Source organism: Nerophis ophidion, linkage group LG05 (genome assembly GCF_033978795.1).
Source record: "Nerophis ophidion isolate RoL-2023_Sa linkage group LG05, RoL_Noph_v1.0, whole genome shotgun sequence".
Lineage (NCBI taxonomy): Eukaryota > Metazoa > Chordata > Actinopteri > Syngnathiformes > Syngnathidae > Nerophis > Nerophis ophidion.
In genome coordinates this window covers 63,684,543-63,707,793 of record NC_084615.1, presented here as the reverse complement: position 1 = coordinate 63,707,793, position 23,251 = coordinate 63,684,543, and the positions used below count along the sequence as shown (strand labels likewise).

The following is a 23,251-nucleotide window of genomic DNA, read 5'->3' as shown; positions in this document are numbered from 1 at the left end:
GGCAGACTGGCTCAAACATAAACATGCATCCTCCATAGTTGCCATTTCTAATACAAAAGTATAAAAGTAGCGTATAGATCTAACTTATATCTGATATGGTATATATATATATATATATATATATATATATATATATATATATATATATATATATATATATATATGTATGTATGTATGTATGTATGTATGTATATATATATATATATATGCATATATACTGTATATATATATATATATATATGTATCTATCTCTATATATATATATATATATATATATAAATAGATACATATATATATATATATATACAATCACAATGTATCATACTTTATCAGAGAGTTCTTTATTTTTTTTACATTACCTGTTTTTTTGGCTTAACAGGTTTTTGTGTTTTACTTTTTTACATATATTCTGTGAGTAATATTTGTGATGTTCCATTCAATGTAATGTAATGGGCATCTGAAAAATCTGTGTTTATTTCAACCATTTTCCGTAAAAGACACATTGAGGCTAAAAAGTGTGTCTTATACAATTACTGTATTACCTGGACACATTAATCAATAGATTACTTAATTACTGACCTAATCAATAGCTGCAGTCCTAGAATATCACTCGCAAATAACTTTTTAGTATTTCACTTGACTGCACGTCATTCATTTGCTCAACACGGAATTCATTTTGCAACAAAATTTGCCAGCGAGCAAACCAGTTAAAGTCTCCTCACTCAGTTTTGCACTGGAGTTCGCATTGACCTGATCACTAAACGTATAGCAGCCTGCGCCACCTTTCAGTTAACCATCTGTGGTTAAGATACAAAAGCATGTACAGTCAAAATAAATTGTGTGAATATTCTGTGTTAATACATGATTAACGCTATCATTATATGTGATTATTCACATTTATTACAACAGTAACTCTGACAGCATTCATGTATGGTAAAACAACGCACATGTGTACATGCGTGACCTTACCTGTTGTAAACTGCGTCACTTCCTCCACTCTCCCCACAGGACAGTTATTTTTGAAGGCGTACAAATTAAAAGGCTTTGGTTCCTTGCTCAAGTCTTCCCATAATTCATGGTTCGGTGAAGTCCAGCGGCCAGCTAGTGTGTCATAATCCCGCCTTCCCAAGTGGACTAACCGTGTGAGAGGATCATACATGCCTCCGTGGAAGCCAATGATGAGCTGGAACTCTGGGTTGGTGTCCTGATAAACTTCCCCATAAGGGGTGTAAAGAATCTCTTTGACCAGTCGGCCCTTGCTTGAAAAAACAGCCCTTGGAGTCCCTTCACTGTCACAGGCTACATAGTACTCCTCCCCGCTGCTCAGCTCCATGGCGATGAGGTGGCCCTGAAGATCGTAGTACAACGACGTGATCAGGCTGCTGCTGTGGTTGTACAAATGGCTGACCCGGGTAGGGTGTGAAAGATCAGCATAAAAGAACTGCAGCTGCTCGCCCAGGCTGGTCTTGGTGGCCACCCGCCGACCTAGCCCATCGTAGCGGTACCATACAGTCTGCTCAGTTGCTCTGTTGAAGACCCGTGTCAGAAGCCCGTTCGCGTTGTAGTCAAACAGGTCATTGGCTCGCTGTCGGAGGAAGCCGTCTTCATCCACACTGTACTGGATCTCGCCAAGGTGTGTAATGCGGTCTCGCTGGTCATAACGCAGTGGAACCAACCTGGAGTCAGGCAGACCGTAATTAAGCTTTGAATGCATAAAAGCTGACAATGGCTGTATTAATAAGCCCACAGTGGCACAGCAAATCGTGACATTAACATGCCTAATGGTAGCTGATACAACATGCAGCCGGTGTGGGTTTAATGATTTAGCAGTTACAAATATTTTTTTATGGTCTGATAAATCATTCTTCTGGGAGCAATAATGTTAGTGGGAATATGACAATCCTAATTTCCTGCAAAACAACTACAAATAATATCATGTAGGTGTCAGAGGACAGGTTAGATGGCCACATAATTTGAACAGTAAATCTTTAAACCATAAAAACATTGCCAGTTTATGTAGGTTGTAATATTTAGGTGGAGAATTGACCTGCCGGCTGTCTCCTAGGAACCTGAATGTCAAATTTCACGAGATTGCTGAAAAGTTGATGAGGTGGTTTGTGAGAAACAAGGCTGGCTAGCAGAGCTAATAGAGGACATTGGACATCATTGGCCATTTCACATTAACACTGTAACAACATTAGTAACCACTGTGATTACTTTTTTCTAGTAATGGGTATTAACTGTTCGGGAATATTTAATTTCATTACTATTTTTAACATTACTGTGCTTTTATGATTACATAATTGATAAATATCATCCATGATACGACAAGCAACGGCCAACACCACACTGAAAACAAGGACAACAACGGATTGGAGAGGCAGGAAGTGAGTGTAAAGAACAATGCTGAGAAGAGTAACTATTTGAATGAAAGAAAGCAAGGCATCGAATAACATAACCGAGGTGTGTGTGTAGCCAACTTGGCAAAGCAGTATGAGCATGGTGCTTTACAATCTGCTACCATACTGAAGCCTGAGTTAACAATAAAGGCTATAGCAACGCCAGCCAAGGGCATTGAAATTATTTTGTTAACAGTGGACATGAGATTGGGATGGGAATATGGCCTAGAATCTACATAACAGAGCCTATTGCGATAACAATATATACAACAATATATTATTTGGCATATACAAACGTAAATGATAATATAACTATTTCAAAATAGGTGGAAAGTTCTTAATTGAGCTGCTCACAAGTATAGCAACATATTGCTTAATTTACAGTTGCGTTAGTTAATCAAAACTATTATTGATCTATTTTAAATTTGTATTGCTGGTTACTTTCTGCTGTGACGCTGACCCATTCTGTTCAAATATACTAAGAACCTATTCTTCTGTTGTTTGGCTACTTTACAATAGTTGAGGGTGGTAATACAACTTACCGTATTTTTCGGACTATAAATCGCAGATTTTTTCATAGTTAAGCCAGGGGTGCGACTTATGTGTGAAATTAATAACACATTACCGCAAAATATCAAACAATATTATTTAGCTCATTCGCGTAAGAGACTAGATGTATAAGATTTCATGGGATTTAGCGATTAGAAGTGACAGATTGTTTGGTAAACGTATAGCATGTTCTATATGTTATAGCTAATTGAATGATTCTTACCATAATATGTTACGTTAACATACCAGGCACCTTCTCAGTTGGTTAATTATGCGTCATATAACGTACACTTATTCAGCCTGTTGTTCACTTTTCTTTATTTATTTTAAATTGCCTTTCAAATGTCTATTCTTGGTGTTGGGTTTTATCAAATAAATTTCCCCCAAAAATGCGACTTATACTCCAGTGCGACTTATATATGTTTTTTTCTTTCATTATTATGCATTTTCGGCAGGTGCGACTTTTACTCCGGAGCGACTTATACTCCGAAAAATACAGTTTTTTAGGTTTCTGCACACAAATATACAGGTAAAACAAAACAAATTTGAATATCGTGAAAAAGCAAATTCATATCAGCAGTTCAATTTTAAATGTGAAACTAATATGTGGTAACTAATAATAGGGCTTCACGGTGGCAGAGGGGTTAGTGCATCTGCCTCACAATACGAAGGTCCTGCAGTCCTGGGTTCAAATCCAGGCTCGGGATCTTTCCGTGTGGAGTTTGCATGTTCTCCCCGTGAATGCGTGGGTTCCCTCCGGGTACTCCGGCTTCCTCCCACCTCCAAAGACATGCACCTGGGGATAGGTTGATTGGCAACACTAAATTGGCCCTAGTGTGTGAATGTGAGTGTGAATGTTGTCTGTCTATCTGTGTTGGCCCTGCGATGAGGAGGCGACTTGTCCAGGGTGTACCCCGCCTTCCGCCCGATTGTAGCTGAGAGAGGCGCCAGCGCCCCCCGCGACCCCGAAAGGGAATAAGCGGTAGAAAATGGATGGATGGAAACTAATATGTAGTATGAACGTATTGCATGTAAAGTGTTTATTTGGTATCTTTATTTGATATAATTTTGATGATCATGGCTTAGAGTTTTTCAAAACCCCAACGTTTCTGAGATTTTAATTGTGAGGTTTTCATAAGTTGTAAGCCATAATTACAAACGTTATATGAAAAGAAGGTTTGAAATATCTTGAGTTAGTTAGCTTCACCCTGTGAATCTAATTGCTGGAATGAAACAAATGTTTGCAAGATATTCAAGTTTTATGAGATTCACCTGTAATAAAGATGTTTTTCAAGATATGATTTTAAAACACAGATATGATCAAGTTTATCGCGGAAAAGTCAAACCAGGCTAAATGATTAGTCAAATGCAGGAGTCTGAAGATTCTAGTAAACCCAAGGTAGATCGTATCTGAAAGGCTGCATCATTTGCTCTGTACCTTGCACTGGTCCCGTGGCTAAGCAGGTTGATGTTCCCGTTGAGGTCATAGCTGTAGCGCCACTGAGGTCGTTCATTGACAGCGGCACTTTGCAGTTGGCTGTCTGCATCGTACTCATAGGTGTACCGCGTCACATTGCTGTCCACGCCCACCCTAATGTCACAGGTGGTCGTACGTCCTGCAGAGTCATACTGGATGGTCATCCAATAGGCGATGGATTTAAGGATCTCATACTGGACCTCTACCACCTGGCCGTAGGAGTTAAACACCTTGGTGTGCTTCATTAGATGCGTAGTGATCACCTAGAAAGCAGCAGCCTTTGTTAACCTGAAGACATACCTAAAACAGCATCTAAAATAAATGTTATTATAAATAATATCAGAAATAAAAATAAATAACTATATGTACCTGCAATGTTTGGAAAAAAATAGCCCATGATTTTACATATACTAAAAGCAAATCCTACTTTAATCAAGAAACAAGGTGAAATCGTTTGAAACAAAAAAGTTGAACAAAAGTAGTGGTATAACCTATAACTGATTGCCAATTTTAGCCAATCAAATGCCACACAACTTCCTTTCTTGATAATGTTTAGTTACAGCGGAACCTCCAAGGTTACTGTTTGAAATGTTTCCTTTTTTTTTTGTAAAATTATATTTAGATAGACTAAATCAAATAGTACCAAACATCTAATATACAGTAGGCACTACTTTGGGCAAAATATGTATTCAATTTCCTGTTGATTTAGTAAGTTTACCCCCTTGTGACATGAACAGTCCATCATTTTTATGGTAGGCCTATTTAAAAAGAGAAATACATAATATCAAACAAAGATGCCAAAAAAACAATGAATGAAGTTCACTGCTTATTCCATTCAATTTATTCACATTTGATTGAGTGGAATAAGTAGTTCATCCCCAAGCAGAACGTGACTTAGTACTTGGAGAAAACCTTGTTGGTAAACACAGAAGTCAGACTTTTCGTGTTTGTCAACATGTTTGCATACATCTCAAGAGGGATTTTGGTCTACTCCTCTCTCCAGATACTCTCCAAATCCTGAAGGTTTCGAGGCTATCACTTGGCAACCCAAATCTTCCGACCCTTTTGAAATGTTGTATGGAGAATGACTCGGCCACTCTAGGATCTTAATCAGTGCTTTATATGAAGCAACTTTGTTCTTGCCTTGGCCGTATGTTTTAGGTCTTTATCCTGCTGGACCCACTCACGAGTTAAGTGTTCTGGCTGAGGCTAGGAGGTTTTCGAACAAGATTTTACAGTACCTGGCCCTGTTGAATAATCCCTAAGGATGGTAAAGTATTTTTGCTCTACTAAGTTACACAATTATAAGTACTAAGTAACATGTGCCAACTTGACAAACTATACTTAATTCTTGCGGCTGTGTTGTGAGTGATCGACTGAAAATGTATGAGCAATGAATACCCAGAGCACAAGTGGTGCAGACCACCCTATTTAAATGAGGCTGACATTATGGAAACAAACATTTTCCTCCACATAGATAGCATCATGGTCCAACCAGTGGTGTTTTGCTATGTTGCAGAACATGCAACACACAACTATAATATGTACCACCTTTTTGGGCAAAATTGAAACACTCCTCCAGATCAATCTAGACAACAGAACAGAATTTTTAGCACAACCAAAGTGTGCTGCACAAATTCTTCGAATTTGAGCAACGTTGTAGCAATGCTCTGCCTGACTGGTAGTGTTGAGCACCGGGGATAAGGAGGAAAATGTGTTTTGTTTCCTAACTTGTGTCCAGAGTGCGTGGTAATATGACATGGTACTTGTACACCATGTGTGACATAGCACTCAACACTTGGTGCAGGAATGATCGACATGCAAGAAAATGCAGTGTTGCAAGATATTTTTCGATAGGAGAAATACAATTGCTCCTTTATGTGAAATCAGCCCCAAAGTAATTAGACAGCTCAAACAAATAATTGCCGGAGAGACAGTCTTTATTTATATTTCTAACAATCTTCGTCGTCTGACATTGCACAGCTCCCTCCTTCCATTTGTGTATATTTGTGGCAGTTTGCATGTACTGTATATTAGAAATGTGCTGAATATAGACACAAAAACAGCATCTGCAAGCACTTAAAGGTTTGAAAAATTACATTGCAGACACTAACTCAATATTTTGCCTTTAAACACTACTCCCAGTATTTTTCACATTCTGATCATCTTTTTTATATTCTGCATATTTCCTTATTTAACTTCTGCACTCCTCAGTGCACAAGCTTTCATGTTTGCACATGTTTTACTACACGGAAACCTCAGATCAGGCCCAAATTACATTACTAATGGGTTCCCTCACCCGTGTTGGTGCCAGGACCCTAACATCATTTGGGGTTGATCCTCCACCTTCCTCAAAATGATCAAAGTTTCACACCATTCAATTCAACTCAATCCATAGCCTTTACTTAATATTCTGTTCTTTTTAACATTCTGTCTCTTTGGTAAAATAAACTCACCATTAAATAGCATTGGACTGCTCATGTCCTTGTAAGGAGGTAAACAAAACAATATTAAAGGCCTACTAAAACCCACTACTACCGACCACGCAGTCTGATAGTTTATATATCAATGATAAAATATTAACATTGCAACACATGCCCATACGGCTTTTTTAGTTTACTAAATTGCAATTTTAAATTTCCCGCAAGTTTTTTGTTGAAAACGTCGCGGAATGACAACGTGTACGCGTGACGTCACGGACTGTCAAGAAATATTAGCGCAGCACCAGTCACGGCTAAAAGTCGTCTGCTTTAACCGCATAATTACACAGTATTTTTGACATCTGTGTTGCTGAACCTTTTGCAATTTGTTCATTTAATAATCGAGACTATAAAGAACAATGCTGTTGGTGGAAAGCGGTGGATTGCAGCTGTCTTTAACACCGAGACACAGCCGGTGTTTCTTTGTTTGTTGTGAAGCTTTAACACAGAGCGGTCAAGCGAACATGTTTTCTCTACGTCAACCAGCATGTTTTTGGATGGGGAAATTGTGATATATATCTTACCGGAGAAATCATTGGATTATTCGTCATCCTGCAGCAGCTGTTAAAAAGGCAGCTGTGAGCTTGGCTCCTCGGCTTCTCTCTGAGACACTTCCTGTTCACCGCAGCCCTCCGACCTCGAGGTATGACTTTACAATCTTTAAAATCTCACTAAAACACTATTAAAACAATAAGCAGATAAGGGATCTTCCAGAATGATCTTAGTAAATGTGTCTAATTACATCTGAAACGCTCACACAGCCGCCGCCCGGAGCCGTCGCGTTTTTTTTTTTTTTCTAGTCCTTCTCTATCAATGTCCTAATTCACAAATGTTTCATCCTCGCTCATATTAATGGGGAAATTCTCGCTTTCTCGGTCCGAATTGTTGTTACTGCTGGTGGCTCCCATAAAAAAAAGGTGAATATGTGTGGAGCCCTGCAACTCGTGACGTCACACGCACATACTTCCGGTAAAGGCAGGGCTTTTCTATTAGCGACCAAAAGTTGCAAAATTTATCGTCGATGTTCTCTACTAAATCCTTTCATCAAAAGTATGGCATTATCCCGAAGTGATCAAGTATGACACATAGAATGGACCTGCTATTCCCGTTTAAATAAGAAAATCTCATTTCAATAGGACTTTAACATTCCCTATACACTCAAATACTTTTGAAAAGTACTTTTCGAACCAAAGACATATTGTAAAATAAACTTTAACAACAAACATTGCCACACTTGAATTTACCTGGTTAAGGTCATAGAAGATGACGCTGAACTTGCCAAACTGTTCCACCCGTCCCGAGACATCGACGTAGCGGTAAAGATCAATTGGCAGGGGAGTCTCATTGATGACCGCCTGCATGCTTGTCACACGGAAGTTATTGTAGCTGTAGTCAAACCTGGCGTTGACTAAACCTTCCTCGCTGAAGCGGAAGATCTGTCGGCTGGTCAGTGGGCCTAAACAGAAATTCGCAGACATTAACAAGAGAGAGAGAGACACACACGCACACACAAATCCACTGGTGGCCCTTATGCCTCCCAGTTCATCCCACCTGATCCAGTCAATTCACAAAACTCGTTCAACATCATTAACACAGACATGCTCAGTGCAATCCATTCAGTTGTAACTACCCGCACCCCTCTTTGGGATTTCCAGTGGTGACCTTTAAAATGGCGAGATAATGAAATCTAAAGACAACAGCCATGATGGGGGCTATGTGCTCCTTAATGTCAGAACATCAACTTTAACAACATCATTCATCTCCTCGCTGGCTAGCGACTACCGCTTGTCCTCCATTAGGGAAAAATTAATTCCTGGTAATGAAACGGCATTACAGCACCATTTGAGATGACTGTGATTGCACTTAGACTGACTAAGCATCTGGCTTAGCAGAATGCATAGAGCGGGATCAACATTACATCCTCTGTTTTTTATTTTCTTTGGAATGTTGAATCTACACCTCCCTAATGATGAAATGGCAGATTCACAGTGAGTGAGTAGCAGACTTTTCCACAGCCCAAGGGAACCCACATTCTGCTCATCTCGTTTCTATAGCTGTCATCGTTCTGCGCTCATTTTCTCCCCTCGCCCTATCTCTCCCCTTTTTTAAGTCCCAACTCTTCCTTGTCTCCTCTCAAGTTGACAATTACTACTATCTCTCCTCGCTCCGAACCTCCGTTTGTTCTGCTGAAATGAGATCAGTTAAAGGAAGGTGAGTGTCTTTTCAGAATGAGGGCAAAGTGATAAAAAGCACACACACTCACACACACTCGCACACGCACACACACACAGCACCCTGCACAATGGTGACACCTGGTCACGGTGAGCCAATCGTAAGTTGAACTGGTAGCAAAAAGGAGAGGTGGGATTATTGCTGTGTTAGTAAATTGCATCGACAATGGCGATGTACTGTAAGGCTTTTAAGTATCGACTTGGCTCAGGGGACCCTCCAGATGGTCATGACTTTGCTGCGGTCTATGAAATCCACCGTCTTTCAACATAATTAGTTGGTTTATGCTTCATATTATTAGGGGTGTCCAAGTCTGAAATTGACATCGGATATTGGTCTGATATCACCAAAAAAAAACAAATATTAGATTATGTTGGCCAGCATTTTAAACAGTATTGTCCCGATACCAATATTTTTGTACCGGTACCGGAAAAAAATACCGACAGCTTTATCATTTGTCCAACATTATCAATGGTCTTCCTGGACCAATGCAATTAGGAACCGGTCCCAAAAGACACCAGTACCCGGTATACATCACTACCCTTAAGTAATCAAGCATGTAGCTATAAAATTATAAAAGGATGTTGCTGTTTAGACGATTTGTCTAATATTTTTATTCTTGACAGAACATACAAATATGTTGCACACACACACACACACACACACACAAACACGCACGCAAGCACGCATGTACACACACGCACACACACACATTGTTTGTTCCTGCAGCCGTGTGTGTAACTGTGCTGGTTTGCACATACTTTTCCATCTATCCATCCATTTTCTACCGCTTATTCCCCTTGGGGTCGCGGGGGGCGCTGGTGCCTATCACAGCTACAATCGCGCGGAAGTCGGAGTATACCCTGGACAAGTCGCCACCACAACATACTTTTCAGAGGCGCTAAATACAATTCTAAATAGTGCTCTCAAAACTGTGATGTGTGTTGACAAACCACATTGAGGGTGCTGTAAATTATATTTGCATCTTCTCCTCTTGGTATCATTTGCTGTATTTTAGCATGCATGTGCATGTACGAGCGAGTCTGCCCTGCAACAAGAGGACATAACTGGTGGGCTTCTACAATGCTCTTTGGGGAAACCTCGACCAGTAATGACGATATCGGCTGATGTAACTAAGTCTCAAAAGCAAGTTTGGAAGAAGGCAAGATTGTTTCATAAATATCTCCGCATGCCTCCAGTGATTTATTTTACATTTACAAGATTTACGGGGATCCCAAATACGCAAAAACAGGAACCAACAGGTAAGAAAAGTAGTGTTTTTCATAAGCGAACCCTTTAACACCCACACGGTTGATTAATAATAAGTTTTGATACCTACCATTGTTTTCTGGGTAATTTCCCTTAATCGAGGCTATTCTAACATTACATCCATCTAATTTCTGCCGCTTGTCCCTTTCGGGGATGAGGAAACTGGAAAGGCTGCAGCCTATCCCACACGACAACGTATTACAATTATGTATTATTCATGTTAATGTCGTTTCGGATCCAATTGTATTGGCCCATAATGAAGGCTGCGATATCGGTATTGTATCGGAAGTAAAAAACTTGTATTGGTACAATCAAAGTCAAATGTTAATTTATTGACTGAATTTGTCATGTGCACAGTATGTATTTCACATTGTTTTATTGAGGTAAAACTATATTCATGCGACGTAGAATGTGTTTTGTCTATTTTGTGTTCCATAAATTGTGTTGTATATTGGATTAGTTGGATTTATTTTACCCGCGACCCAGAGAGGGACATGTGGTAGGAAATGGATGGATGGATTTACGTTATTTCTGATTGTAAAAATGTAAATAAATACCGATGTATGACTGTATTTCTGAAGAGAATCAAGCATGCCTTTTGTTAAAATAATACAGAATGTGTCACCATCTGGAGTTGCAGTGAACTATAGTGTCGCCCACATACACAAACTTTTGACACATCTAACAATTGCAGCCTCCTCTCTAATCAGGGTGCATAATGCGGCAACTTTGGCACATTGCAAATAATTTCAGATGACTGCACATTTTAAATACTTTGTTTTAATTTATTTAGTGTGCAGTGTGGCTTTAATTGCACTGGTACCTGTCTGCCTGTATCGTATGGAGCTTATGAAGCCGTTATGGGTTAGATGGATGGTCTTGACCGTGCCGGAAGCCTCATCGTAAGTAAAGGTCACCAGGGTGGAGTCATAAGTCACCTCGGAGAGCCGTGCTGCTGGTGTATACCTTGGAAACATAGGAGAATGAGGTGAGAATTCACAGAACACTAATGTATGAAATTAAGAATTCAGCTTGTAGGAAATGTAAACAGAAGACTGGTAGCTGTACTTTTTAATGATACTCCTAAATCTTTTGTCAATCTAAATAGTAAAGTTACACAACTTAATAACTTCTTTTAAAACAAAATCAGGCCAGCTGCTAGTGAAGTTATTGCCTTTGATATACTGAAATTGAGACCATTTTATTAAAGTGTCCATATAAAGCTAATGAGTATTAAAAAAACTTAAATGTCACAACACTGTCCCAATCACTTATCCAGCTTTTATTAAAATCACATCACATCAGTAATGTCTGATGATGATGATGATAACGATGAGACTTACCTTTAATGAGTCCAATAAATATACTTTGTAGAAACATCTGAGTGTTGCATGTTCTGTGCCCTAAACCTTTGGAACATTATTCCAAATATAAAGTACTTTGATACTGTTTTGTTTAGTTGCCCATAGCAGCATGTCTGACGTTGGGACCCACATTTGGTACAGAAAAAAGTATTTGAGGAATTTACACAAAATAAATCAGGTCAGAACTTTTATCATTCTTTTTTGCACTGAGAACGACCTGAGATGCAATACAAACCCCGTTTCCATATGAGTTGGGAAATTGTGTTAGATGTAAATATAAACTGAATACAATGATTTGCAAATCATTTTCAACCCACATTCAGTTGAATATTCTACAAAGACAACATATTTGATGTTCAAACTGATAAAAATTTTGTATTTTGCAAATAATCATTAACTTTAGAATTTCCTGGCCCGCCTGCAGTCCAGACCTGTCTCCCATCGAAAATGTGTGTTGTATTATGAAGCGTAAAATACGACAGTGGAGACCCCCTACTGTTGAACGACTGAAGTTCTACATAAAACAAGAATGGGAAAGAATTTCACTTTCAGAACTTGAACAATTAGTTTCTTCAGTTCCCAAACATTTATTGAGTGTTGTTAAAAGAAAAGGTGATGTAACACAGTGGTGAACATGTCCTTTTCCAACTACTTTGGTGCGTGTTGCAGCCATGAAATTCTAACTTAATTATTATTTGCAAAAAAATAAATAAAGTTTATGAGTTTGAACATCAAATATCTTGTCTTTGTAGTGCATTCAATTGAATATGGGTTGACAAGGTTTTGAAAATCATTGTATTCTGTTTATATTTACATCTAACACAATTTCCCAACTCATATGGAAACAGGGTTTGTATGATTAAAAACTGCATTTACAAAAGAATATCAAATGAATTGGAGGACTAATATTAAATTGAATTCAATTGTTTTTATATAGAGCCGAATCCCCTCAGAAGTTAAGTCAAAGCACTTTATACATCAACGGAACTCTGTTATGAGCCTCTGTTTTAAATGTTTAAGAAATGTAAAATGACATAGAGTGTCAACTCTGACTATGCACATCACAAGTACAAGATACGATTGTAATATAACCAAAAACAATAATTTTTTAAAATTTAGTTGCAGGTCCAAATTACGAGTTGATAATCCCTCAATGAAGGGCAGCGAGAAACACTGGTGCAGTTTTGCTTTAAACCTGTCACATCCTATACCAATTCCACTAAATTATTATTAAATGTATTTGCTGCAAGTTTTAGAATTCACTAAAATGGTTGTCTTTTTTTCTACTCCAAAACTGTTAATACACAAATTTAACAACTCTAAATGTGTATTAGACCACCTCAGTTAACTTTGTTTCATTTGAATAAGGTTCCTTTGGCAAATATGACTCATTTGACTAACAGGACTCAAAGTAACACAAGAGAGTTTTAAGCATATAATTAACACAGATAAAGCTACAGTGGCAATTATGCAACATGAATGAACAGCATGTTGACACTAAGCACATTACAGTGATAAAAAAAAAAAAAGTGTCCCATAAAAATATATACAAATCAAATATATACATTTAGGTAAAAAATATTTGGGTAACATTTGATATTTTAACCCCCCTAGTAGTTGAAATAAAATACAATAATAATATACACAAAAAGTAATGACAAATTAATTTCCGAATGCACTTCTGCCTTGCCAACGATCTGAATAATGCCACTCCCTGTGGGCCTTGTGACTTGTGGAATATTTCAAATTGTTTAAGTAACAACAAAAATAAAACTCAGGGACATGACTAAAGTGTGAATTGTGTTTTTGTTGTTGTTGCTGCTTTTATACATTAAAGTATAGTTGGCATAATGTAAGAATTAATAACACAAATTTGTGAATATAAAACATATAATAAGTATTTGAATGTATGATAAAGCCTAATTTTAGGAAGTGGGTATATTAAAAAATAAAACATTTTACAGTGTTAAAGGTAGTTGTATTCATTAAATATGCAATCAGATCACTTAGCGTAATAGAAAAAAAAGTATATATTAGAGTTTATTCATACTGACATTATTATTATTTTTTTGTTTCCTGGGGACACAAATGTCGCAGATTCCACAATATGGCCCATGCTTTTTCTGTTTAAAGCAGGCAGTGATGGGCAAGCTACTTGGACAATGTAATAGTCTAAGCTACAAATTATTCTCATTTAAATGTATTGAAGCTTGAAGGAATTGTAGCAAGCCACACAGCAAAAGTAGCTTGCTACATCAAAGCTACATATGACATGCACTAAGCTATATAACCCCATTTTAACGGCAGCTATATATGTGGGCCCACCTTTATGATATAAAAGTTAATGTAACTAAATATGTGTACAAATGGACCTCTTAATGGTCCATTACTTTGAACTATCATTTAGAAGGGAACACCTTACAACTACATGTATGTATATATTTTAGTGTGCCTTTTCTTTGGCCTACCCCATAACGATTTTTTTTTTTTTTTTTTACAAACAGTTACAAAAAAACCCAAAAACAAACAAACAAAAAAAACATCATATATCTCTATATATAACTATAAATTATGTGTTGTTTGGGGATAATGATAGTGGTTATGTGCAGTAAAACTTTTCATGAACTGAACTCACCTTAATATGTGTTCCTAAATTTGTGTCGGAAGTCTTCGATGAAGAGAGAAGTTAAGATTTTTGTTTACACATTAAACAAAACTAAATTAAAACTGAGTCACAAACACCATTTGTCTAAATATGGTCGAGGACACACATTATACGGAGGTTGCCTGGACGTGTTCTTCATCACCAAAAGGAAAAATCTAATCCGCAGGAGAGAATTCCTTTGCCATATTCAAGTATGGCTCTTTTTTTGAGTCCTCAGCTTGAAGCGTCCCTCTGTCTCCGACTCCCTCGTCATCATGTGACGTGGGTGCGTGTACGTCATTATTTTTGCTTCCTGGTTTTGATGACCTGCCTTATCTTTCCTCTGATTGTCCGGTTCATAATTTTTCACTCTAACCTTAGCCAATTGTGACTCCTCATACAAACACCAACCAATCAACGTGGATTTTATTTGTATGTATGGATGTTCTTATTCATCCAGATAATTGTATTTTCTCCCTATTTTTTTTGCCTGGATTCCCAGTCCTTTATCCCACTTTATAACATGTAGCTACATAGGTCTTATATTAGCTAAACTACAGGAATCGCTACTCCTTTAAAAAAAAGTAGTGAAATTACCGCCAAGCTACTGGGAAATGTAGTTAAGCTACATAGCTTTGCTACATGTCGCTTGTTACTGCCCATCACTGACAGCAGGGCTATTCAACCCACCCCTGAGCTCAGTTCAAAACTTGGGGGACGAACATTTTTGCAAAAAAGTCCTTAAAACACTAGAGTGCTCCTGTTGTAGAGGAGCTTGGACAAGTGTAAACACAATGGAAGATCCTTGCATTGACATGGTAACCTCCTACATTGGACACCTGTATTTTGCAAAGGATGCTGAGGAAAAGAATATTATTGGAGGGAGTGGTGCGGCCACCGGTCCTTAGCTTTCTAGAAATGTGTCAATGAGCATGAAATATTGAATCCTGTTAAGATGAGAGGAGAAATGTCTTCCAAGACAAACTGTCCCATTGCGATCTATTAAATGCTCTGAGAATACAATTACCTGAATGAATGAGAACAACCATACTAATTACAATAAATCCAATATAATCCCAATCCTGAGCAGAGTAAAATAGTGTGTTATTAATATGGTGGTGATTGGTCATCTGCCCACATAACATGCTGAAGACTAAAGTAGAAAATCTTGGCTTGGTTAATCTTGGTATTATCCAGCATTGTGCAACTGTCTATTCTACATCTTCAATGTTTGGCTAGGCTAAACCAGATAACAATGAAGAGATTCTGGATAACTTCAAAATTATTTGTAATACTTACAGTATTCCACTGGTGCCGTACCTGTAGATGACATTGCGCCCTGTTCCCAAGTACTGAGTCCTGAGCAGCCTTCCATCCAGAGTGTGGTCCTGCAGGAAGGACGCCTGACTGTCTGGAGGCGTGTAGATATTCCTGTAGTAACCGATTGACAGGAGCGAGTGCAGGCTGTGTTTGGCCATGCTTGGCACCGTGACCGCAATCAGCCGATCGGTCTGGTCATATTCAAAGACGTATCGTCGCTGGCTGTGCAGGAGTAGCATGACCGACTGAAAGGAGAGAAAGGGGTTTTACACTGAGTCAATCAGCATTGTTCAACTTTTTGAGTAGGGTACACTTTTGTGGTGCTGAAGCATCATTTAAGTTCTCACTTTTACAATTGAGTTGCAGCTATGTGGGTTTTGGACACATTTTCAACAGCTTGAACTCAAGTATATGAATGTTAGGCGTAATATCACTATTAAAATGTTAACAGACAATCTCATCCATTTAAACTTATTCTCTGAGTTCAATTAATGTTATATTAAAAACTGACACTAAGTATATTTCTGGGTGGATGTTTCATTAGAATTAATTTTGAGAACGGAAATTGAACCTCCTAATTTGTCACACTTGGAAGTTCACTGCATACCTATTTCCGTTTCACGTTCCGTAATGTATTTGCAAAAGAATCCTGCTTTCAGTTAATTACTGCTTTAAAAAAATGTATTTCATGAATGAAAGTTCAAAGCTATGGTGTTTTAAATGTACTTCATTACTGTGAAATTATTTTTACTGCATACTCAGGAAGGTATGAGGTTAATACAGAAAGTCAAATGCTGAAAGTTTTGTTATAAACTTTGACAACACATTTTGAAATGCTCACAGGCATTTTTCAGTTTGTGCAAATGCATAGACTCCAAAGTTGGAACATTTACTTTTACCATTCGTTAGTGAAAAACATCAGAACATCGATCGAAATAGCTGATAAATTCCGCAATGCAGTGGAAACACAAGCTGAGGTCTTACTCTGTCTATGTATGTGTAGCTCCATATCTTGCCATTGACCCAGGCTCTGGACACCACCTTATCGTTTTCGTACTTCAGACGTTCAAACCATTCTCCCCGGTGAATGGCTGACAAGAGTCCACCCCCGGAGTAAGTGACATTTACTTCAGTGTATTTGCTACTTGGGGACCAGACCACGGGTCGGCCAAGATCATCATACTGGATATGGAGGGTGAACTTCCTGTGGTCATCGTAGATCTTCCCGACTCTGGTGCTTTGATCAAAGTCTATGGACAGCAGGTTCCTGTTATGTGCCTGCGAGGAGAGGTCCACAAAAGAAAATCATTAATCAAATTGAATAAAAATAACGTTTTAAACTTAACGGCATTGTAGTCAAAAATTCTCAGTAAGGTCAAACGAGAGTGGGATATATAAACCCGTAGTACAACTTTCACGAGTTTAGATGAATCAGTGATGACATTTAGAGTAAAACCGCTCGCCTATGGAATCTTAATCAGTTACAACGCATTCAATTTCTTTTCTTTTTTAACACTAGGAGCGAAATGGAAATCATTACACTGAAAAAAACAGGTGTAAGAAAAGCGCTAAGTCATATTTGTGGAAAGTACAGTTTTGCTTTTGTGACTCATTTGAAGAGGCATGCTTGCTAAGTGTGAAGTACTTAATTACTCAGAACAGACCAACAGTGTTATTTGTTCGGCTTGCTTTAAAGTCCCATTGATTTGTTTCAAATGATCATTACTGCACTGACCAAAGGGGACATCGGTTGTATTGCAGCAGTGCAATCGGTTATTTATGTATGTGAAGTAAAATTATCCAGATTTATAACACACAAACACATGGAGAGAGGAGAGGACGAGCCATGATGGCCAGCTTGAGGGTGAATTAGCATAACAGGAAAATAATAAAAACGTTGTAACTGAAACCACATTACAGCAGAGATAAACTAGTAGACGACATTGGTAGTAGATTAGTAACTCAACAGGAGAGATAATATCTACACAGTGCAACAAAGCTGCCAGTCATATGTATAGGAATGGTAAGTTCCTGCAGTCCTGGGTTCAAATCCAGGCTCGGGATCTTCCTGTGTGGAGTTTGCATGTTCTCCCCGTGAATGCGTGGGTTCCCTCCGGGTACTCCGGCTTCCTCCCACTTCCAAAGACATGCACCTGGGGATAGGTTGATTGGCTACACCAAATTGGCCCTAGTGTTTGAATGTGAGTGTGAATGTTGTCTGTCTATCTGTGTTGGCCCTGCGATGAGCTGGCGACTTGTCCAGGGTGTACCCCGCCTTCCGCCCGATTGTAGCTGAGATAGGCGCCAGCGCCCCCCGCGACCCCAAAAGGGAATAAGCGGTAGAAAATGGATGGATGGATGGATAATTTATAATCAAATCATAAGGTGACCAACAATTCCCACCTCTACCATTAAGTATCCAAATTGTGAATATTTTATTTAACTACCATCATTTTCCAGCTCGACCTAAACTCTCGGTCATGGAGTTCGGGTTTCACAGGTTGTTACTGGAAACCGCTCTAACAGCTGGCTGATGTTTGGTAATTTTGTGAACTCTTTTAAGTGTTCACTTGAATCCCAACTTGATTGATTTAATTAGAAATGTATTGTGAGGAAAAAAAAACAAGTGGAAATGAATGTCATTGTGGATGTTTTGTGTTGCTAAAACCCACTCAGAAACACATTTTGACCTGCTCAATGGCCTTGTGGTTAGGGTGTCCGCCCTGAGATTGATATGTCGTGAGTTCAAACCCTGGCGGAGTCATACCAAAGACTATAAAATGGGACCCATTACCTCCCTGCTTGGCACTCAGCATCAAGAGTTGGAATTGGGGGTTAAATCACCAAGATTATTCCCGGGCGCGGCAAACGCTGCTCCTCAGTGCTCCCCTCACCTCACAGGGGGTGGAACAAGGGGATGGGTCAAATGCAGAGGACAAATTTCACCACATCTCGTGTGTGTGTGACTATCATAGGGAATTTAACTTTTTTAACTTTTAACATGGGCAGTATGGTGGCAGAGGTTTTAGTGTGTCTGCCTCACAATACGGAGGTCCTGAGTAGTCCTGGGATCAATCCCGGGCTTGGGATCTTTCTGTGTGGAGTTTGCATGTTCTCCCCTTGACTGCGTGGGTTCCCTCCAGGTACTCCGGCTTCCTCCCACTTCCAAACACTTGCACCTGGGGATAGGTTGATTGGCAACACTAAATTGGCCCTAGTGTGTGAATGTGAGTGTGAACGTTGTCTGTCTATCTGTGTTGGCCCTGTGATGAGAGGGCGACTTGTCCAGGGTGTACGCCGCCTTCCCCCCGATTGTAGCTGAGATAGGCACCAGCGCCCCCCGCGACCGCAAAGGGAATAAGCGGTATGAAATGGATGGACGGAACTTTTAACATTTTGACCTGCTCAGTGGCCTTGCGGTTAGGGTGTTCAACCTAAGATTGGTAAGTCGTGAGTTCATACCCTGGCGGAGTCATACCAAAGACTATAAAAATGGGACCCATTACCTCCCTGCTTGGCACTCAGCATCAAGAGTTGGAATTGGGGGTTAAATCACCAAGATTATTCCCGGGCGTGGCAAACGCTGCTCCTCAGTGCTCCCCTCACCTCACAGGGGGTGGAACAAGGGGATGGGTCAAATGCAGAGGACAAATTTCACCACATCTCGTGTGTGTGTGAATATCATTTGGTACTTTAACTTTTTAACTTTTAACATGGGCAGTATGGTGGCAGAGGTGTTAGTGTGTCTGCCTCACAATACGGAGGTCCTGAGTAGTCCTGGGTTCAATCCCGGGCTTGGGATCTTTCTGTGTGGAGTTTGCATGTTCTCCCCTTGACTGCGTGGGTTCCCTCCAGGTACTCCGGCTTCATCCCACTTCCAAAGACATGCACCTAGGGATAGGTTGATTGGCAACACTAAATTGGCCCTAGTGTGTGAACGTGAGTGTGAACGTTGTCTGTCTATCTGTGTTGGCCCTGTGATGAGAGGGCGACTTGTCCAGGGTGTACGCCGCCTTACCCCCGATTGTAGCTGAGATAGGCACCAGCGCCCCCCACGACCCCAAAGGGAATAAGCGGTATGAAATGGATGGACGGAACTTTTAACATTTTGACCTACTCAGTGTCCTTGCGGTTAGGGTGTTCGCCCTAAGATTGGTAAGTCGTGAGTTCATACCCTGGCGGAGTCATACCAAAGACTATAAAAATGGGACCCATTACCTCCCTGCTTGGCACTCATCATCAATGGTTGGAATTGGGGGTTAAATCACCATAAATGATTCCCGAGCACGGCCACCGCTGCTGCTCACTGCTCCCCTCACTTCCCGGGTGGTGGAGCAAGGGGATGGGTCAAATGCAGAGAGTAATTTCACCACACCTAATGTGTGTGCGACTATCAGTGGTACTTTAATTTGTTGTCAGGTACTGCAAGTAGTAGTCATTGAGATTTTTACCCTGAGTCTGCGTTCATAAGTGGTGTAGTTAGTCTTGCTCTGCTCCTTCCTCTGCCGCCACTCGATCAGGCTGGGGGCGTGGTCACCTGGCAGGCTGATGTTACAGCGGCTGGCGGTTGGGCTGACTCCACCCCCGACACCTCCAGGGAGAAGGGGCTCCGTGGTGAGTGATAGTTCCATCCCGCTGGCCAGCGACACAGAGAACGAGCCGTCGGCGCTGACTTTGTACAAACTCTGTGCATGGTCTGAGCGTCACACAAACAGGAAACCGCAATAAGACAAAACCACACATACAGAGAAATGTATAGTATGTGAGGAAAAAAACAACACCTGTCTGTATTTCTTAGAACATAGCTGTCAATCAATGTGTTAAAGCCACATTCAACTGAAATAATATCCCACACGTGTGGTACTGAATGAGAAAGTAATGAAAAAGTTTCTATGTATCCTTTTTAGATGCAAGCATAGCACTTAAGGTTTGAATGTACTAAAACACTTGCAAACCTGATAGCACACACAAAGCTGATCTACAAAACGTGTGCAAAGTAGATTGCGTCTGCTAAATGCAGAATAAGGCATGGAATACATTTTGCGTCTCTGTTTTCATCACTATGCAAAATATAGGCTAATTAATTAAAGCATCCACAATACTGGGAGGAGAAGATGCACATTAATTTATCAACACTCATCACCGTTTTGCGTGCACTATTTAGCGTTTTATTTAGCCCATGTGGGAAGGACGTGCAAACTGACAGTTAAACACATGGCTGCAGGATCAGTGCTCGCACTGCAAAGAGGCGATGAACAGACACAAGAGTCCTCCGTCCTATGTGTGCGTGTCAACATATTTGAACTTTCAGAAATAAAGAATTTTAGACATGTTGTTTATTCAGCAACATAGTTTAATATTTTTATAGCTGCTGGACACTTGAGGGGCTGATTATAACAAATTCAATTGATGCATTTTGGTGTCATGTAGTATTATTTTCAATGTTACTGCTTATAGAAAAGAACAACCCAGTGAACCATTTGCACTTTCTGTTCTGTGTCTGGAAAATCACAAAGGTTGCGTTGTTTTGTTTTGTTTCAATGTTACAAATGTATTTTTTTTTTCAATTGCTTATACACTAAATTTTTAATTTTTTGACACAGTTAACAAAGTCTACACACAGTAAGCAAAAACACTGTGCAGATTTGCCTAATGTTGGGCATAGACTCTGCTGCAAAGTTTTTGCAAAATATTACACACGCTTTACACCAGGGGTCACCAACGCGGTGCCCGCGGGCACCAGGTAGCCCGTAAGGACCAGATGAGTAGCCCGCTGGCCTGTTCTAAAAATAGCTCATATAGCAGCACTTACCAGTGAGCTACCTCTATATTAAAATTTTATTTATTTACTAGCAAGCTGGTCTCTCTTTGCTCGCCATTTTTAATTGTAAGAGGGACAAAACTCAAATAGAATTTGAAAATCCAAGAAAATATTTTAAAGACTTGGTCTTCACTTGTTTAAATAAATTCTTTTTTTTTTTTTTTACTTTGCTTCTTATAACTTTCAGAAAGACAATTTTAGAGAAAAAATACAACCTTAAAAATTATTTTTGGATTTTTAAACACATATACCCTTTTACCTTTTAAATTCCTTCCTTTTCTTTCATGACAATTTAAATGAATGTTCAAGTATTTTTTTATGTTTTATTGTAAAGAATAATAAATACATTTTAATTTAATTCTTCATTATAGCTTCTGTTTTTTCAACGAAAAATATTTGTGAAATATTTCTTCAAAGTTATTATGATTAATATTAAAAAAAAATATTCTGGCGAATCTAGAAAATCTGTAGAATCAAATTTAAATCTTATTTCAAAGTCTTTTGAATTTATTTTAAAATTTTTGTTCTAGAAAATCTAGAAGAAATAATGATTTGTCTTTGTTAGAAATATAGCTTGGTCCAATTTGTAATATATTTTAACAAAGTGCAGATTTGATTTTAACCTACTTAAAACATGTCATCAAAATTCAAAAATTAATATTAATCAGGAAAAATTACTAATGATTTTCCGTGAATTCTTTTTTTAATTTTTTCTAAAAGATTCGCATTAGCTAGTTTTTCTCTTCATATTTTTTGGCTGAATTTTGAATTTTAAAGAGTTGAAATTGAAGATAAACTATGTTTTAAAATTAAATTTTCATTTTTTTCGTGTGTTCTCCTCTTTTAAACCCTTCAATTAAGTGTTTTTTTCATCATTTACTCTCTACAAAAAACCTTCCGTAAAAAGAAAAAAAAAATGTACGACGGAATGACAGACAGAAATACCCATTTTTATATATATATAGATTTACTTATTAAAGGTAAATTGAGCAAATTGGCTATTTCTGGCAATTTATTTAAGTGTGTATCAAACTGGTAGCCCTTCGCATTAATCAGTACCCAAGAAGTAGCTCTTGGTTTCAAAAAGGTTGGTGACCCCTGCTTTACACACATACCTTCCCATCTTGCACACATATAAGGATTGTGATACACACATCTTCACATATTGCACACATATAACGATTGTTATACACACATTTTCACACTTTACACACACACTAGGATTGTGATCCACATATCTTTATCTCCAGATGTTTTTTCAAACCTTTTTATTTGTCTTAGATTTTAATTTATTCTGCATGTCATTGTTGACTACTGTGATATGTTATTTTACCTGGCTGTGGTAAAAATACATATTTGCAGTTTGCAGCATCATTGTTGAGCAGTTCTTGAAAATATTAAAGGATATTTTTACTTTCTCTTTAGGTCCTTACATATAGGCCCACTTCGAAGTGAACAATGAAGATTGCTATGGATTTGCCAATTTACTTTGTCAAGTTACAGTAATCATTCATCACATATGCTAAAATGGTCGGGCAAAATGCCCCAAACATGTGATTTCTTATAGTAAAATAGGGTTTTTTACAAATGTGTTTTGTATTCATCACTGTTCTGGGTAACTCACTTCAATAGTGGCTTATCATTGTGTGGGTGAGATGACAATAAAACTGCATTTTTACAAATCCTTGCTTTATTTTAA

The 23,251-nt window shown here is 38.7% G+C and overlaps 1 protein-coding gene across 1 annotated transcript in view; it reads right to left on the bottom strand.

Moving 5' to 3' along the window:
- tenm1 (teneurin transmembrane protein 1) overlaps positions 1–23,251 on the bottom strand; it is a 561,054-nt gene that overhangs the window by 6,580 nt on the left and 531,223 nt on the right. Inside the window, exons 30-36 of the mRNA XM_061901744.1 lie at positions 20,183–20,427; positions 16,716–17,009; positions 15,732–15,976; positions 11,227–11,369; positions 8,150–8,361; positions 4,387–4,688; positions 970–1,676 (exon numbers count right to left, since the gene is read on the bottom strand). Of these exons, the coding sequence (XP_061757728.1) occupies positions 970–1,676; positions 4,387–4,688; positions 8,150–8,361; positions 11,227–11,369; positions 15,732–15,976; positions 16,716–17,009; positions 20,183–20,427 (2,148 nt within the window). The remainder of the gene's footprint in view (positions 1–969; positions 1,677–4,386; positions 4,689–8,149; positions 8,362–11,226; positions 11,370–15,731; positions 15,977–16,715; positions 17,010–20,182; positions 20,428–23,251) is intronic.